The sequence below is a fragment of the Microtus ochrogaster genome, linkage group LG5 (assembly GCF_000317375.1).
Source record: "Microtus ochrogaster isolate Prairie Vole_2 linkage group LG5, MicOch1.0, whole genome shotgun sequence".
Taxonomy (NCBI): Eukaryota; Metazoa; Chordata; class Mammalia; order Rodentia; family Cricetidae; genus Microtus; species Microtus ochrogaster.
The window spans coordinates 31030416-31049944 of record NC_022031.1 but is presented as its reverse complement, the minus strand read 5'-3'; the positions used below and the strand labels follow the sequence as shown (position 1 = coordinate 31049944).

Sequence of the window (19529 nt, the reverse complement as noted above, 5' to 3'; positions counted from 1 at the left end):
CACACGCACACACACACGCACACACACGCACACACACACGCACACGCACGCGCACGCACGCACGCACGCACGCGCACACACACACACACACACACACATACCACCTAGCTCAGTCCCTCTGTGGTCCTTTACTCTTTCCAGATTAATTTTGCCACCATAACCTCTCTCTAGACTCCCAGAGCAGTCAGATCCGGCATATTGGAAAGCATTTGCTGCTGCTCAGGTTATTCTAGGGCAGGAGGACAGTTAGTCTATGGGACACACCTAAGAGGTACCATTTCTATTTTTCAGGCAGACTTGTAAAGGGTGTGACCTGAGCTCATCTCTGTGTCTGCACTAAGCACAAATGCCCAGCACACCCTAGATATTCAGTAAAGTAGAAGCAATATCAAGGTGCTCCGAGCAGCTTCTAGGAGGAATTTAAACTGAGTCTAGCACATTTAGCCAAAGTTGTTTTAAACCAGATGGTTCTTAGCCTTAGCTTTATATTCGAACTCCCCAGGAGCTTTCAAAACTCCTGATGCTTGGGCACTGAACTCTGTGTCTTTGGGAGGACTAAATTCCGCACTAAATTCCCACACAGCCACACCAAGGACCGCTCCCAACGTGACACCCTAAGATCCTGGTGTACCTCTCAGACTTAACCACACTATCACCTCCCGGGGAGCTGCTGCACTGCCTCTAGGGGTCTGGGTGATTCTGAGGAGACAGAAGTGCAGGACTCCCCAAAGCCCTGGTGAGAGCTAGGTGAGTGGAACCTGGACATTGGCAGCACTCTACCCTGGAGCTGCTTTAGGCAATTTCCGGAACTGCACAGATGCAGGTTGGTGCTGGCCTAAAGGATGAGGTCACCGATGTGTGAAAAGAAGCAGGCCTTCTCGGGACCTGCGAGCTGTTGTGCGTGGAATTCTGGGGGTTGGAGAGATGACAGGGTGCTCTTGTCCTGAGTCCTCACCACCCCGTTTCCAGACTCTCATCTTACCTTCCTGTTCCTGCCCCCACTCACTTGTAGGAAAACCAGTGTTTCCTGTTTGGACCATAGAAGAAAGGTTTCCTGCTCTGTGACCTCGGAGACACCTGCCTCGTCCCCCCACCAGCTCAGCACTGACAGTGTAAAGCAACGGGACATCAAAGCTGTGCCATTCATGAAGTAGTCGTCAGAAATAGGCAGCCATTCCCAGCTTAGGCAGAATCCAACGCCACTACTCTCCTGTTTCTCTGTCACACTAGCGACGTGTACCTGCTAAGAACAACTCATGGCTTGCGGTTACTATCTTGGAGAGTATAGATGTACAACGCTCCCATAATCTCAGGACATTTTCTTATTAGCTCGGTGCCAGTTTAACAGACCCAAACAGATTCCTTTATAAGCTGCAGCCCCCAGCTTAGGGCTTCTCTGTGGGCTGCCAATCTCCATCTCATAGCCCAGATCTCCCATCCATTGCTCCACTTCCAGTGAGGGCTCTGACTCAAACTGGTCCTCCTCCGTGGAGACGTCGGCATCCATACGGACAGCCATCTGCTAGTTCCCAGACCCTGGAACGACTTGACATATTTCTGGAAACAGCTCATCTGCCTAACATGTTCACACCATGAGGAGATCATTGCTCACATCCTCACGGGCTTAACCTAGTTGAGGAGATGACCATAAACAGCGATGGATAAGTGACGTCACCATAGTGCTGAATGGCATGGAATCACTAAACAGGATGAAGACTAGGAGATGGTTTGACAGGGAAACTATTGAGGTATGCCATGGGGAAGTCTTCTGAGACGTGGAGGAAATGAGGAATGGGTGGAGTGAGCCAGGAGAGACGCAGGGCAGTGAGTTCAGTGCCAGGGGGCATGAGACACCTTTGCCTCAGTGGCCACTTACCTGGCTCGGTCCAGCTGGTTCCAGTTGACCCATAACCACGTCTTTTGACTCTGCCTGTCTTCGGGAAACCCCCCTTTCTTGTCTCCACTTTCTCCACTGTGAGGTTCTGAGGTAATGGGGCTCACGGAGGTGTCTGCCCTCAATCTCGGCTGCCAGTCCCCAGCTCCTCCCGCTGTCGTGGCACATCCCCATGAGCAATTAAACTGGACTCCAATGTCTCCCACTTTGTCTCCCACAAAAAAAAAAGCAGAAGTCCAGCGTAGGCCAGCCTGCTCTAGGGGCATCTTGTCAGCTTTTACCGGAAGTGACAGCAATAGATATGTTATGGTCCTCTCTGTTTCCTTTTATGAAACAACAGAGCTTACTTCTCTGAGCCAGCTTTGGGTTCCCGTCTGCACACAGCGTCCATCACGCACATCCTACCCCACAGCAGGACCTTCTGACCATGGATGAGCCTGCCGCAACATGTCATTGCCACCAGGGTCCTGGTTGAGCCCAGCGCTCACTCTGGTGCTGGCCACTCTAAAGGTTTGGGTAAACGCAGTGGCCTGTGCCATGACAGCACCCTACGAAGTTGTTTTCTACACCCACCCCAAGTCTTTTTAGTCTCAAAATGTTCTTCACCCCAAATAAATCAATAAGTAAAGACTATTTCTCCAAAGAGCTGGGCACCACGTGCTTTGGACTTCCCAGCCCTTGGTGGCAGAGACAGGTGGATCACTGTGAGTTCAAGGCCAGCTTGGTCCAATTAGTGAGCTCCAGACCAGCCAGAGCTATATAGTGAGACTGTTTCAAAAAGACAAAGACAAAAATTCTGAAACAGCAATGCATGACCTTGTATGCGGATCTATATGTTACACAGTATGTTCAAAGAAGTTTGCACTAAGCAAATGAGCCACAAAGGCCTGTGCTACAAAATGTGAAAGCCAGGTGCTTTTTGCACGACCACTCTCTGAACTACTTCCTTGGTCTGTTTTCTGTTGCTGCAACACACACCATGACCAAAAGCAGCTTGGAAAGAAAGGGGTTATTTCATCTTCTAGTATACAGCTCACCACAAAGGGAAGTCAGGAAACTCCAGGCAGAAACCTGGAGGCAGGAGATGACGCAGAGGGCATGGAGCAGCGCTGTGCTTACTGCCTGGCTCTCCATGGCTTGCTCACCCTGCTTTCTTATACCCAGGACCGGCTGCCTAAGGGTGGCACTGCCCACAATGGGCTGAGCCCTCTCACAACAATCACTAATCAAGAGACGCTCCGCAGACTTGCCGACAGGTTGAGGCGTTTTCTCAACCGGGGCTCTCTCTTCCTGGATAACACCAGCTTGTGCCAGGTTGGCAGAAATCAACAACACAGCTACTTGGCTTTCTCTGTGCTCCCACTTTCTCCCCTGGAAACAGTCCTGAGAAACGCCTCTACTTCTGCAGCCGCATCACTGCTCAGTCCTCTGTTCCAGTGCCAGGGTCAAAGCAGCACGCCATCGGCCAATATCAGGGCCATAAGCAGATCCCAGCAAAGACAGCTGGGGAGGTGCCTGAGGAGCTCAGAGGGCTTAGCAGATCACGGACATTAACTGTGCCCTCTGCCTCGTGGTCGCAAATCCTTCCTGTCAACACACTTTCCACCTCTATCTAGGGGAGCATTAGTGAACCGGAAGTCACAGAATGCTGTCACTTCAACGGGATACAGCAGGCTTAAATCCCTTGCTGCTGAGGCTCAGAGGTTTGTTTTTTTTAAAGGGACTAATTGATAACGGGAATCACTGAGGTCTCCCTGGGCCCTGAGCTATTGTCACAAGGGGCTCTTTCTCCACTAGTCTTTTCCCAGGAATGGCCCTTAGCCCCCAACTCCTGAACCACACCCTTATGGTAAGAAGTTAAAACTGACCAGGAGGTGGTGGCACAGCTCTTTAATCTCAGCACTTGGAAGACAGAGGCAGGAGGATCTCTGTGAGTTCGTGAACAGCCTGATCTACAAAGCGAGTTTCAGGACAGCCAGGGCTGTCTCAAAAAAACAAACAGAAAAGCCAAAACTATTGGGTGACTTTAAACCTGACCTTCTGTGAAAAGAGGGGGAGGGTGTTCACCATGCCTGTGGGGGCAGCTGTGTCCATGGCACAGGTCAGAGTTCTGATTTGTTAACTACAGTAGCCATGACACCATTCTCACAGTGACAGTGCTCCGTGCAGGCTCTCAGCTGTGAATTTTAGACACCCCTCGCCTATCATCAAACTCCTTCAGTTCGAGAAACTGAGGCTCAGCACCATTAGGAAAAAAATCTGCATGGCCAGAGAGTAGCTTCCCTAGCCCCTCAACTCCCTGTCATGGGCAAGAGTTACTTGGGGGCAGGAGAAGAGGCTGGTCCTGGTCCAGCAGAACAGAAGCAGGATGAAAACCAACCGAGGGATGACCAAGGCTGGGGCACAGGGAGATGGCAGTGGGAACATGATGCCCAGACTCAGACTCAAGAGGGAAGGGACTGAGCTGGGCCTCTGCAGGCAGGAAAGGGAAGAACTGAGGAAGGAGGCAGGAGGCATCACTGAGGTAGGAGACAGAAAGGCAGGAAGCACAGAAAGTGTTGGGTCAGAGGAGCAGACTCCATTGACCCCAATTCAACACAGAGGAACACCAAAGGCCAGGAAGTCAGCGCCAGGTTTTTAAAAGACAGCTGCTGGGCAGAGGAACTGTCTTGTGAATGGTTTGCTAGCAGATGCAAAAAGACTGTCGGATTAGAAGGCATGGAATCGTGTGTGAGGTAATGTTTGTGTGGTGTGGGACTATGTGAGGCAGACCATGTATACTGTGTACTTGTGACGAGAACCACATGGGTGGTATGCACGTGTGTGAACAAGACTTTTAAGAAGGGTCCCAAGAGCCAGGCGATGGTGGCGCACGCCTTTAATCCTAGCACTCGGGAGGCAGAGGCAGGAGGATCTCTGTGAGTTCGAGACCAGCCTGGCCTACAGAGCTAGTTCCAGGACAGACTCCAAAGCCACAGAGAAACCCTGTCTCGAAAAACCAAAAAAAAAAAAAAAAAAAAAAGGGTCCCAAGGCTGTGAACAAAGAGCTTAACTCCTATGTAATGGAATTTTGAAAACTAAAGTATCAGGACCATGACTGGTGCCCCTGCCCCCAGACGGCCTAGCTCTGTGGTGATTTGATTTCTCACGTCCTGAGAAACCAGAAAGACCCTGCACGGTGCTTCCTATCCTCTCTTCCATCTTTGCTTCAGTGAACATACACCGCATCTTTTCCCACTTGACAAACTTCATGGGACAAACTTCAGGAATGGTCCTCACCCCAAATGTCAGATTCAAGCCGTCCCCAGAACCCACATGGTGCCAACAAAGGTCATGGCAGCCAGGCTACCGAGTGGAGTCCTAGAGTCTGGGCAGCGTTCTCAGGCACAGCTTCCTGCAGCGCTGTTCCTTTAGTGAGTGAGTGAGCCAGCAACAGCGTGACTCACACCCTGAGAGGCACTTGTGCTCTGTAAAATGAGCCCATTTAGGCCGCTTTCCAGCATGTTCTCAGTGGGAGGGTGTGCCGCAAGTTAGCTGTTGTTTTATTATTTTGAAGAATCAGTGATCTCTAAGTCCCTTTTCAAGGTTCACAACGCCCCTTTGAATCAAGAAGATTCTAGAGTTCTGTTGTGAAGGTATCTATTTAAAATGGCCCATGCCAAGGATTCCCAGCCTTCTTTGGCCCTTTATCTCCTGTTCAGAGAACACCTGTGATCACATTCCCCCAAATCAGAGCTCAGAGATGCAGCTAAGCAGGTGGATTCTGAGGGGCCCTTTCTGGTTCTGGCCTGTTCTTGTGGACACATGACCAAGGTAAGTCTGGGCTGTGCTTCCTGGCTGAGTAGAACAGAGCCTCAGAGAGATCCAGGGGTCCCAGAGGAGCAGGCTCCACCCAAGCGCTAGAAGTCAATTGTAATTCTTATTCTTAGTTTCCTTCTGGAAATCAGGAAGCAGCCAAGACTTAATCTAGTATGCCTATATACAATACTGTGTGTGTGTGTGTGTGTGTGTGTGTGTGTGTGTACAGATAAGAGGTGTGGGTGGGGATTAGTACAGTTTCCAGAAAAATGTTACCAGTAACAGTACTTGATAAAAAAATATTTGAAGACCACTGACCTAGTCAATTTCCTTCACAGGCTCAAGGCCCTGCAAATAAACTAACACAGACCCAATCTGTTTCTATCCAAAGCACACACACATTCTCAGAACACCTGGAGGAACAGGTGCAAACCATTTCACACAGGTGTTCATGTCTTCTTCGTGCCTGACAGCCCTTAGGCCTCAGCTTGGGGGATCAAGTTCGGTACATTGTCCAAATCAGATTTACCAGGAGTGGAGACTATTTTGAACACAACAGTTTTCAGTACAACTTCTGGGCCTAACCAGTAATTCTTGGGAATGTCTACAGCAGCGTTCCCTGTTGTTGAACATGTATTGGTGTGTGTGGGGAGAGGCTCTCTTTTTCCTTCTGGCCCAGTTTCCTTCCCTCTTTGCCAAGAAGTGGGGTAGACCAGTAGTCTCTCCCTGGACCCTGGTTCCTGTGCAATGGGTTGACCAGAAGTCTTGGACTTAGTTCCTTGTTTTTTTCTACTTCCTGGGCATGGGTTAGCCAGATGTCCTGGCTCAACTCTTTTTTTTTTTTTTTAATATTGCTGACAACCTATCATTTACTTCTTCTAGAATTCAAAACTGTAACTCAAAGCCCATTAATCTGATCAAGTTCTTCCCCGATAATTAAAGAAGACTGCCCCAGTTACCTTTTGTCTGTTTCTGTCATGCTAGGGCTCCAGCTCTGGGCCTCATATCTCTGCAAGCACAGGGCAATCCTTCAGCATTGTGTGTTTTGTTAAGAATTCACATTAAGTCCTTATACCGTTTCCCCTTCAATACTTGGCTGAAGTCCTCTGGCCAAGCTCTATTTCCCTGAGGATCTAGCCTGACAGAAGCAAGCAGCAAAATCAGGGAATGTAGAGGGAGTTTTAACCACCAAGTCTGAGCCATCTATCAAAAGGCTCTTGATGCCTGTCTATGCCTTGATGTCAGAATCTCGGCTCACTATAGCAGAGTGCTCAGCACTTTGGAGAGCTGGAAGCCCCTCTAGCTGGGGCATTCTACTGGGACATTGAAGGAGGTACCCACAACCCCTTCTGGGGACACCTACTGGGAACACACACACACACACACACACACACACACACACACCCAGGCAAGTTTACCTTTGCTTGGGCATTTCCAGCTGCCCTGTCCATCTCTTCCTCCTGGGCTTTCTGCTCTCCACAAGAGCCATCAGGCAAAACAAGAAGAAAGCAAGTCTCATAAAATAAGGCATTCTGCAAATATCTATGATGCAACAGGCAGTTGTGCAGGGACCTTCAACAGGGCAGGTGCCCCCTGGCTTGACCATGGATCCTGTCTCCAGCCTCCTGGCAGTGCTCCTCGGAGAGGCTGTGAGGGCATGGTTGGCAAGGCTGAGTTTCCCAACCTCCTAATGACCCTGATGCCTGTCCAGCCCCCACCCCCCTCCTACACACACCCGGCCATGACACAAACATCAGGCTTAGTCCTCCCCTCTGCTTAGAGATTGGCCATTAGTCAGGGAGTCTGTCCACCTAGGAAACTGGGATTCCTCTGAACCTTAGAACAGCTTTGGCTAAGGCGGTTATATAAAAAATATTTTAAATCTCTTGAACATGCCAGCTTTTTGCTGAGGTCATTAATCCCTCTCTCTCGCTGCATAAAGCCAGTCTGTCACACCCAGCAGTGGGTCAGCTTTGATTCTGAGTGGATCTGCATGTGTTTGGAGAAAGCTAAGAAAAAACACTGACGGATCCAGAGGGCTCTTTGATCTAAGAGAATATGCTTTGCCTATGGCTGATGATAATCACTTTTACCTCAAATGTAATGTCTTTTCAGAAAAGACATCAAAGATATGCATTTTGATTTGAAGGATAGAGTGAAGCAAATAAAAGGCATGATTATGTAATGTAACCTCTTTTCTCTCACTGTGAGCACAAAATTATCTTTGCTCTTTGACCCTGAAATGTGTAAAGTCAAACATCATCAATTAGGCTGGATTTCTAGCCTTTGAAATGAAATTGCGCACACTAGAAGTATAGAGATCTATGAGATTATGTTTAACCTGCTAAGCAATACAATATGTTTTAAAATTAATTAAAGCTTTGCTGCTGTGTACTGGCAATGGGTTTAGTGTGATAGAAACAGATCTGGAGATGGAGATTAGATAGAAAGAGACAAAATTGGACTTTGATTATATAGGGAAGAGAGAATCAAAAGCAGGAACGAAGAATGATATGATACATCTTATTTTGTAAGGATTCCTAATTTGAGCCAGTTGTTTTGGGAATCAAAATAACCAAAGAGGATGATGTAAGAACGTGCAAATCCCAAAGATGTAAGGAGAAAGACCACCGACCAAATCATCATGGCCAAATTAATTAAACCAAGATTTTATTTCATTCATGTACACAGGAGGTCTCCAACTAAGGCAGAGTTCAAGAGGTCAGCAACAGATATGGGCAAAATAAGGGGTATGTGGTTTCCTAATGGGGGGGTTGGCAGGCAAACAGGCAGGGTTACAGAAGCAGAACATAACAAGTTGGTGGTGACCAGGCAATCATAGCAACCTTCAGAAACAAAGTTGCAAGGTGATCATAACAACTTTTTTTTTTTTTTTTTGGTTTTTCGAAACAGGGTTTCTCTGTGGCTTTGGAGCCTGTCCTGGAACTAGCTCTGTAGACCAGGCTGGTCTCAAACTCACATCATAACAACTTTTTGAAACAAAGACAAGGATTCCATTTTCCGCAAAAGGCAGTGCAGAACCATTTGTAGCTAAGGTTACAGGAGGGGCATAGCCCAATCCTTGAGAAACAGAGGGTTAATTATCAACAGGAATGAGCCTAGTTTGTGTTTACTATAAGACGGCTTTCACGCCTAACATGGAGGCCGGCTGAATCATCAAATGCAGTATTAGAATCCACACCACTGCTACCTGGGCCACAGAACCTGCAGTACCCTTTCCCTGTCTCCCTGATACCAACAAGCACCGGCTGGGGAGGCTAGCAAGGCACCCAGAGCGTCAGGCAGAAGACCACACAGTCCCGAGTGTGTCGGCAAGGCGAGGAGGTCAACTTCTGCAGGAAGAAGACAGCACAGCGGTGACAACGGAGCAAGCAGGCAGCAAGTCCAGTGGGCTTGTATTCCTAATATAAGGATCCTGCGTCTCACCTGGTGAGTCAGAGCCTGGCCCTGAGCCACCAGCGAGCACAGAGAGTGAGTTTCTAGGAAAAATGAAACCTCTAATTCTTTTTATTTCAGGAGCTGCCCACTAAGGAGGGACTTTTGCCAAATGGTGTCTTCTCAAAAGAGCGTTCTCCCTTTCTTATTTAACCCCCAGATAAAAAAAAAAAAAAAAAGACAGTAATATATCTCATTCACAGTGTATCTTCTCACAAGACCATGGTACGCAACTCTAGCTAACACATTCCCAGGTGCCAGGGTTTGAGAACAGCCTGCCTTGGAGCTTCTCCTCTGCTGATGGAGCGAGAGAAGCTCTGAGACACTTACAAAGCTCAAGTTAAGACAACAGCATCTCACCAAGGGCGGTGAACACACTGCAGAGGCAGAGCTGACGTTGTGTAACCTTGAGTTTCTAGAAACAGGCAAGCTTCTCAACTAGACAACTCCAGAAATCCACCTTTGTGGCCGTGTTTATGGGAGGAAGGTCTCTGCCTTTAGCCCTACACTCCTCAGTAAGTCAAGCTTTGAAAGGAGAGGCAAGTTCATTGCAGCCTTGACAGATAAAACTCGAAAAGCACCACAATCCTACAGAGTCCCATTTTAAAGACACCCAAGTGAGAATCTCTCAGGAGCCCATACCCAGTGTTTGAGTATGTCTTATTCTTTCTCTGGCACCGCCCCCTCCACTTTCTAATAACCTCTGTGCTAAAGATTTAGGTTAAATTTTATTTTAAGCCGGGCAGTGGTCTGAGTGATGAGAGCCACACCCCATCTCTGCAAGGGCAGCGAGTGCTCATTCCCCAAAGCCCCTCCCCACTTTTAAGATTGGGTTTTACTATGTAGCTCACACTGGCCTCAACTTCCCTAGTGCTAGGACCACAGGCTGCACCACAACTTATCGGGAGTTTGTAGTCTATAGTGTGAGCATCCCAGCCATACTTGTGGAGTGGCATCTTGTTGTGGTTTGATGTGCAGCTTCCCAACATAATGATGCAGAGCTTCTCTTTATATGCACATGCTAGCCATATTTCTTTGCAGAAATGTGTATCCAAATGCCAGCTTTTTGCTTTATTGTGTGTGTGTGTGCGTGTGTGTGTGTGTGTGTTTGTATTTAAAGGTGTCATGTAGCTCAGGCTAGCTTTAAACCATGTAGCCAAGGACTTGAAACTGATCCTCCTGCCTCTACTTCATACATCCTGGGATTACGGGTATGTGCCACCATGCCCAGCTTCTAATCTGTTGTCATTTTTAAATCAAGTTATCTAGTTTGGCAATGAATTGCATTTATTTGAGTTTGTTTGTTTGGGTTTTTTTTTTTGTTTTTTTGTTTTTTTTTTTGATTTTTGAGACAGGGTTTCTCATTAGCTTTTGGTTCCTGTCCTGGAACTAGCTCTTGTAGACCAAGCTGGCCTCAAACTCACAGAGATCCACCTGCCTCTGCCTCCCGAGTGCTGGGATAAAAGGCCTGCACCACCACTGCCCAGCTTGTTTTTTGTTTTTTGAAACAGGGTCTCATTATATAGCCCGGCTAGCCTGGAACGCACGATCCACCTGCCTCCTAAGTGAAGGAGTACAGGCATGCGCCACTAAGCTCAGCTGTTACTTTTTTTTGTTTTGTTTTGTTTTTGTTTTTCGAAACAGGGTTTCTCTGTAGCTTTGGTGCCCATCCCGGAACTAGCTCTTGTAGACCAGGCTGGCCTCGAACTCCCAGAGATCCGCCTGCCTCTGCCTCCCGAGTGCTGGGATTAAAGGCGTGCACCACCACCACCCAGCAGCTGTTACTTTCTTGATAGAGGGTCTTTGAAATACAAATAAGTTTCTTTCAATGAATTACAGCATCCCTTTCTTTGGTTCCTTATGCTTTTGAACGTGTAGCTGAGAAGTTACTCCTAGCCCAGGGTGACAAAGGCAGTTTCTTCTAAGGTTTTATAGTTGTAGCTGCTCAGTTTTGACATGGGTCTGGCTATGTAGCTCAATGGCCTTGAACTCCAATCCCCCTGCTCCTGCCCATCCAGTGCTGGCACCATAGGTGTTTGCCACTGGCTGTAGTTCTTACACTGAGGTCTACGATTCCCTTTGACTTCATTTTTGTCTTTGGCACAGGCTATGAAATAGTCTAGCTTGGAACGCTGGCTCATTTGAAGACAGAGGAGTCAGGCCCATGGGCTAGAGCTCAGAGACGTTAGCTGAAGCAGGACTCCGGTCATGCCAGCAGGATGCCTTAGGTAATGGGAGAAGCAGAAGCAGGAGTCCTGAATGAAGCCTGGCTGTTTATAAAGAGTGGCACGAGACTGGAACATCCAGAGGCAATTGCACAGGCTAGAAAGTGGCTATGAAAACAGCGACAGAAAGCGCAAGGAAAGTATAAAGATCCAGACATGGCACTCAAAGGAATAGACAAGAGGTAAGATTAGAACACCACCTTTGTTCAGAAACAAGCTGTGAGTATAGTCCCTGGTTTTACTGGGCAGGCCACACAGCTCTGAAAGCACCCATTCAAAAGGTATTTGAACAGCTTCCTGCCAGTCTCAATGGTTCCGGTACATCCTCACTACTCTTGGTCGGTTGGTGTAGTACAGCTATTTCCCTCCAACCGAAGTGCTCTCCTTTGAAAAAATAAGGGGGAGCTTATAAGACTCAGGAATACAGGAAACCTGCAAGGCTTACGAAGTTCCTGAAACAAGATTCACAAATCCCATCCCGATGTCAAAGAAGCAGCAACTGCTTGGGGAAGACTCCAATCCTGCCTGTCATCATGCAAGGTCCTCCAGGGATGCTGTTTCCTGGGTCCTCACCCAAGCTGAGGTGGCCTTTTCCTCGATGTCCCTGCCTTTAATTCCCTCGTGCTCCTCTAAGTAACCCCATTAAACCTAGCGCACTAGCATCGTCTTGGGTGAACTGTTCTCTGGTCTGGAGGTAGAGCCCAGGAAAAGTCTCTGTGTTCACTCACTACTTATCTGCAGGTAACAGAACAATGCAGACTTTTCAGCACGCCACCCTAGGTCCCTGGAAGAGCAGGTCTGCGAGGCTTTAGATTCTGGGCTAGAAAATGGGCCCTCTCAAGACACCACAATGTTTCTTCACAAACCAAAGCTGAATAAACAGAGTTCTTATTCTCCTGAAATGTGAGGAAAATTTGTCATTTTCATAGCAAACTCAATAAATAAGTTTTTATTTAATTCATTGAGAAGCTTGATGAAATCATTTATTTCAGTAGAATAAAACAATCAGCAGCATGGAAGAGTAAAGTGCTACATAAACTCCAAACATACAGAAGATCTGGAAGGCTCATGGGCTCACACCTCTACAAGCGAAACAGGCAATTTTCAAGCATGCTATTTTAACTACCGTGATGTGCAGTCATATGCTATGCTGGTCAGTGAAGCTGTGAGTTTTTAAATCTGAGAACTAGAGAAACAGGAATCCTAAGACTGTACCTAGCAGCGTCTACATGGTTTGGGCCATATGCTGGGACTAAGGGCTAAACTGAGGCTTTAACAGTGGAGGCTCTTCAGTGATTCCAAGGTGGGGGTGGGAAGACAATTTTTAGATAGCATTATGGGTGGGAAGTAAACTGTACCACTTTGATGGGTGTATCAGGTGCTAAAAAATAGCAACACGCATTCGGAGGTAGCCAGTTAGCAACAGTGAGGGGAGAATGGATGAGACCACAAAGCAACCTCAGTGCTTAGCAGAGGCGCCCAGGGAAGATGCCGCAGGATCACAGAGCTGCCAAAGCTGCCAGTCTGGCTGGGAGGAAGACGGCTCTAGCGATGAGCCATCTCAGCACAGGGTGACGGTGTGGGTTTCTCTCCTAAGTGGGAAGGCCACCCAGGCTTCCACTGGGCTACTGGCTTCTTTCTAGGAGACCACTGACCCAATCAATGTTTTTCATATTTGGTATTATAAACTAAGACCTCAAAATATACTTTTCACAGCAAGAAAATTTTAAAAAATGGTAACCTATAGTCTTCCTGTCATGAGGTCGTCACAATATTCTTGGCTTTTTAGACTTTACCAATTTCATAAACAATCTGAATAACTATAAAATGCTAATCTATTAAACTTTAATAATTTAACTTATTACAGCATAAGAACCTTTTTAAATTTTAGGTGTTGACACAATGAAAACTGGCTACCAAATAAAAATGGAAATTATGTTAACAGACCCAAAAATCACATAATAGAAGTAAAAACTAAACTCACCTCTAAAATGATTTTGTGTGCTGTTTCTATCTTGCTCATAATTGTATTTAGTTAAAACCATATAAAGACTTTACAACTACACCCTGACACATACTTTTTTTTTTTTTTTTTTTTTTTGGTTTTTCGAGGCAGTGTTTCTCTGTGTTGCTTTGGAGCCAGTCCTGGCACTAGCACTTGTAGACCAGGCTGGCTACCAAATAAAAATGGAAATTATGTTAACAGACCCAAACACAGAGATCCACCTGCCTCTGCCTCCCGAGTACTGGGATTAATGGCGTGCGCCACCACTGCCTGGCCCTGACACATACTTAAAATATGTATGAGCTACTAACTTTTGTAGACTGACCTAGAACCCAGATAACTATTTATATTGTCTTTAAAAACAAAAGAAAGCTTACAAATGGGCATGATATATTTAAAAGCTCGGGACTACCTATATTTTCCAGTTAAATCAGCAATACAGGCCCCTTAAGAGCTCCCTCAAGGTTGCTGAAGGAACACGCCCAAGGCAATCCTGCCTTAAGTGGTCTCACTAGGCACTGATTACAAATTCGATGTCAGCATCTAGGGAACTGACTGGCACTAAGTGATAGATCAACTTTTCCATTGAAATCTTTCTTGGGCTTTGACTAGTGAACAATTCTAAATAAAAGTTGGATTGTTTTTAATCCCTCTACTACTGTTACTTGGGCCCTGAGTTCTTCTATTAATATTTGAATATTATGTATATTCCTGGAATAATTTAAAGCTACAGTGACTACAGAGCTGGGCATATAACTCACATCAGGTACAAATGAAAGCAGAGCAGAGTCAAACTTTATGATCTCCTCACCTAACATGAAAGAAGATTCAAACTATTTCTTGGCATGGATCTCATCTGTGTGCATACTGGAGGTGTTGACAGCATATCAAAGTGACTACAAAGCCTTTCCTCTTCAAGTAATATCCAAAAACAAAAATATAACGAAGATCTTCATCAATGTCTGAAATAAAATTATTCTCACTGAACAAAGTTTCAAATACAAAGATCACAGAATGGGCGACCCCAGTCTGTCCTATTATGATGCTTTTCAAGAAGCTAGTGAGCAATGTGCCCTCCCCCTGCCATGCTTCATCCCCTCTTCTACACAACTAGAGAGGGTACTCAGTAAGTGATACTGAGTAACCAGTAATACTCGGGATGTGAAAACATCACCTTTTATCTGAAAACTCCAAAGGACTACATAGAAAAGCATTGCAAATCTATGGGAAAGCAGCTTGGGTGTGAGCAATCACAGTAAGTTATTTGTTTGTGACGTAGATTAAATAGACAAGGAACTATGGCTTCCAGTCCCTTAATCTAAGCAGGACAAATTGTTGGGACACGGCCTGAATGTCTACCTATAGCACAATGAGTTTATAACAATAAAAAAGTAATGAAAGGTAAATACAAAATAATATTTTGTAAACAATCCTTAGGTTATACCCAATGCAGAATGTTTAATGAAGCAACTGAGTCTCAGCTCTTAAGTCACAAACCAGCATTATAACTCAAAGTCAAATATGTACTCATTGGCCAGATATATCCGTCGGAATATAAGAGCTGCCAGTGCCAAAGTCAGGATGACAATGAGCATGGCAGATCCGCCGTGCTCAGTATGGTTGGCTCTTGGCGGCTGGCCTTGGGTCACGTCGGGGGAAGTAGACCTTCTCTGACTCTGCTGCTGGGCCCGGCGCTGTCGAGGGCTCATGGAGGTATTCTTAGGAGCTGGTTGGGTAGGTTGTGGCAAGGGTACTCCAGATGGATTCTGGGTTCCATACTAGAAAACGATAAGAAAACCTGTTTAAAACTGGCAAAACAAAACAAAACAATATTTGTACATGCACTCATTAACAGTTTAAGGATATGTGCAATATGACGAAGGTAAATCTACAAAGACCATGAAAATGCTAAGACTAGGCACCAACACTGATAAATAAGCCAGAAACACGAGTTATCTTGAGCCCTCACGAGGGGGAGGAGCCTGTTTATCAGCAGACACAGACGCTGCTCTGTCTCTCCAGATGGTAGACACAACAGCAGTTTCTGCCAGGCATCTGGGTACTGCTCCTCTTTCAGAAGATCCAAGGAGAGAAGCAATCTTTTGCACTTTCAACTTGAGAGTTACCCATTACAAAGAGTAGAAAGAATGGAACTCCAAGTCATTTACCTTTGATAAACCTGACTTCTTCAGTACTACCTTACCATGTCGACATCCATCAACCATAGTACTTTCATATTGCTATTGTAGAAATGTGCTTGCTTTCAAACAGCATCTCCTTTCCCACAGTCCCAGACAAGTGAGCTAAATACAAGTCTAAAAGCCTCTTTAACACAGTGCTGGATACTGTATGCTGTCAAGAGTGCCCTGAGTACGTGAGTTCCTCAGTGTGTACTGCTCTGTACCTGATGTTCCCCCAAAGCCCTGCTCAGCCACAGGACAATTATGTGACACAAGGGTTTCAAAATCTTGAGTTTGCCTCAGAGATAATACAACTGGCAATACCACATTCAAAGTAGCCACACAATGTATGGACTATACTCAGACTCCTTGACCTGCCTCGACTGCATCAATGGCTTTTAATGCATACACTGGGAGTAGCTGTTACCACTAGAAATAAGAATGAATGTTTTACTCAGAATAAAATGAATTAAATAGAAGGTATTTCAAACACTTTCCAACAGGGAAAACGTAAACGCTTAAAAGAATCAAATAATATAACCCCAATTCTTCTATTAATCATTAAGAGTATAAGCTTTGTGCTGGCAACAACTCTAACAGGAAGGAAATCTGCTGGTCTGAGTTATTTGCAGGATTTCCATTTGAAAGCTGACATCCACTTCCACATTATGACGTGCTAGCTGAGTGTGACAGCTCCCGCCTGTAAAAGCAGCATTGAGCGTGAAGATGGAGATGGTGAACTCAAGGCCAGCTTGGGCTACCTCCAAATACAAAAGAGCACTTTCCAAGCATCCACAAAACCCTGGGTTTGATCCCTAGGATACGAAAAAAGCTTAGATAATCTGAGTTTCTTAAAATTATTCTTTGTAGTTTCTTAAATGGTCTTAAAATTATTCTTTGTAGTTTCTTAAATGGTCTTAAAATTATTCTTTGTAGTTTCTTAAATGGTCTTAAAATTATTCTTTATAGTTTCTTAAATGTTCTTAGTTAACCCATAGTACAGAGTTATAGAGAAACTACTGGTGAGTTTGAGCTTAAAGTAGCTCCAATGCTGAATTAAGAGCTGCATAAACTTGGACTTGTACCTAGGGCTCCAAGGGACAACCTGCCCACGGAAGAGTGCAGACACATAAAAGTCAATGTTGCATGGTGGCATGTCATCACAAACGCCATACAGTAAGTGAACCAATATTCAATGAGTGAACTGAGTTACAGCAGCCAACAGAGAAGAATTACAGTCTAACTTCTGCATCCTTCTGACGCTCAGCTAAGAGCATAAATGTATTCAGTAGATCTGAGAACTGAGGCTTAAAGAGAACAAACAGCTGGTGACCCAGCTGGCCCTGAATACATGATCCTCTTGCCTCAGCCTCCCTCAGCGCAAAGAGTGTAGGTATGCACCACCACACCCAGCAACGAATAGGTTTTTTTTGGAGACAGTGTTTCTCCGTGTCGCCCTGGCTGTCCTAGAACTCACTCTGTAGACCAGGCTAGCCTTGAACTCAGAGATCTGCCTGCCTCTGTCTCCCAAGTGCTGGAATTAATGGCATCAGAAACAGGTTCTTAAGGAAAAAAGACAATGACAATATCACTATAGCCTAAGAGACTGACTCATACTAAAGTTTTTACTAACTTATTTTTTCCTTAGTTTGAGGGGAGATTATCTTGCCCATAAAATTAACAAAATAAATTATAATGGTTATATAACAATTATAAGCGTCTATTTCTAGTCTGGCTTTGTCTAGTAGCTATGGGTTCCTAAGCCAATATCTCAGCTCCCTCATCTGTACAATGATGATGTCCAATTCAGCAGTTGTGAGGATTAAATGGATTAACAATATAAAGTGCTTAAACACAATTACTTACTCAGTGTTAATCACTATTAATATTATTACTATTAACATATCCTTTTGGAGGCATCCGGATTTCAGTTCAAAAATTAAATTGTAAATTTACTTAGGATAGTTTGTAGCCTCCTTATGAGTATGATTAATATATTTATAAAACAATCATTAAAACGTGATTGTATTCTGAGCACTTGAAGGTTAAGGCAGAAGGATTGGTAAATTCCAGGCTAACTTGGACTACATAGCAAGACATGTCTTTTAAAGAAAAAAAAAAAAAAACACCCTAAATGGCTCATTGCACACAAGACTCTAGGCTTGATCCCTGGCATTACAAAATTAATCAATTGATGCCAAATACTTTAGTACATGCGCTTTAGCAAAAATGCTTATATGTTTTATTTAGGTTTCTGTATTTCAGATACCTTTTGGGCAGTGACCATTGGCTAAATATTGATGAAATGTTAAAATTTTTCCTATCTAAATAATTATAGTCATATAGTCAGTGAGTAAATTTTGTTTGCCTTTTATATTAAATAGAATGCTTTACTATGGTGTGCATGCACATAATACATGTGGGTGCAGGTTCCACGGTACACTGTGGAGGTCAGAGGACTACTTAGTGAAGTCTGTCCTGTCTACCTTGACGTGGCTCCAGGGACTGATCTCAGGTTGCCAGACTTGTGTGGTAAATGTCTTTACCCACCGGACCATCCCACCAGTCCTGGAATGCTTTTTAATATAAAATAGAACGACTTACTCAAACTTTAGTCCCTGGGATCGCAGAACTGATAGACTAAGGAACATAAGCTGCTATCAGGTATTTTTCCTAGACCACTTCTTACTATATCAAAGCAGTAAGTCACAGGCATAGTAACTAAAATAGGTGTAACTGGAATATGTTACAAGACACCTGACAGTGGATTTAAAGTATACTGATATGCCATCTTCCTCCCTGAAAAAAAACCACTCAAAACTATTTCATTCTTTGTTTTCAATTTTTCTGACCTTTGAGTCCTTTAGGGTTAGTGAGATGACTTAGTGCATAAAGGTGCTGCTGCAAAGCCTGGTGACCTAAGTTCAGTGCCAGGTGCACATGGCAGAAGAGAACTAATTCCCACACGTTGTCCTCTGTATTATGTATGTATGCTATACATACATAATAGCATATGCACACCTTCCTCAATAAATCAATAAATGTCTTCTATAAGCCACATGGGGAAATAAGATGTGGTTACCTAGTCAAATAATCTTTAACAAAACTGATTCCGAGAGTGGTAAGTTCATCGTGTATACATGTTAAGTCACATAATCCTCATTATTTAGCACCAATCCAGTAATATTTTTAATCAGTAATACTCTGATCACCTGTGCTGACTCACTGTTTAAAGCAATGGGTCAGAGTAGAGCTAGCTCTCTCATAAGACACAATCAATCTTTCATCTAACAATTCCTGCCACTTACTCCACACAAGGCAGTGTTCAACAGGGCTGCGTGAGTGGAGTTTAAGTTCTGCATCTATGCTTCTAAACAGAGCTGCCAACCACCTGCTGCGGCTGTGGCGTGCCTAGGACTAGGACATGCTAGTGTGCGGAGGGCCAGCACTGATGACTTCACTAAACCTTCACTGATTTAAACTTAGATAGCCATGTGTGACCGGAGAACAGGTAGAACTACCCCAAGGCAAGGCAGCACCTCCCATCTATCAGATGCATGCTAAACATGCATGTTTTATGCAGGCTAGCATTATGTGAAAGAAGCATCCTGAATGACAGCAGGACTTAGAAACTATCTCATCCAACACCACTTAACAAAAAAACTAAAGTCCAGAAAGATGTATTCAGAACAGCATAATTAGTGGGGCAGCTAGGCTATAACTTTACTACTAAGAAAAAATTTTCAGTATTTGATCTAGAAGGATCTTACCTTACTCCAAACAAGTGTGTGTTTGTACACATGTAGGGTGTGCGTGTCTATGTGTGTATGTGGTGTGTATGTGTGTAGGTGGTGTGTGTGTGGTGTGTGGTATGTGTATGTGGTGTGTGTGTATGTGGTGTGTGTGGTGTGTGTGTATGTGGTGTGTGGTGTGTGTATGTGGTGTGTGTGTATGTGTGGTGTGTGTATGTG

The 19529-nt window shown here is 45.0% G+C and overlaps 2 protein-coding genes across 2 annotated transcripts in view; both read right to left on the bottom strand.

Annotated features, from left to right (window-relative positions):
• The window catches only part of Gabrr2 (gamma-aminobutyric acid type A receptor rho2 subunit), a 31217-nt gene extending 23849 nt beyond the window's left edge, over positions 1-7368 (bottom strand). The window contains exon 1 of the mRNA XM_005361954.3: positions 7111-7368. Coding sequence (XP_005362011.1) covers positions 7111-7298 — 188 coding nt within the window. The 5' untranslated portion in view covers positions 7299-7368. The remainder of the gene's footprint in view (positions 1-7110) is intronic.
• Positions 7369-14811: 7443 nt separating this feature from the next.
• The window catches only part of Ube2j1 (ubiquitin conjugating enzyme E2 J1), a 20264-nt gene continuing 15546 nt past the window's right edge, over positions 14812-19529 (bottom strand). Inside the window, exon 8 of the mRNA XM_005361953.3 lies at positions 14812-15156. Coding sequence (XP_005362010.1) covers positions 14881-15156 — 276 coding nt within the window. The 3' untranslated portion in view covers positions 14812-14880. The remainder of the gene's footprint in view (positions 15157-19529) is intronic.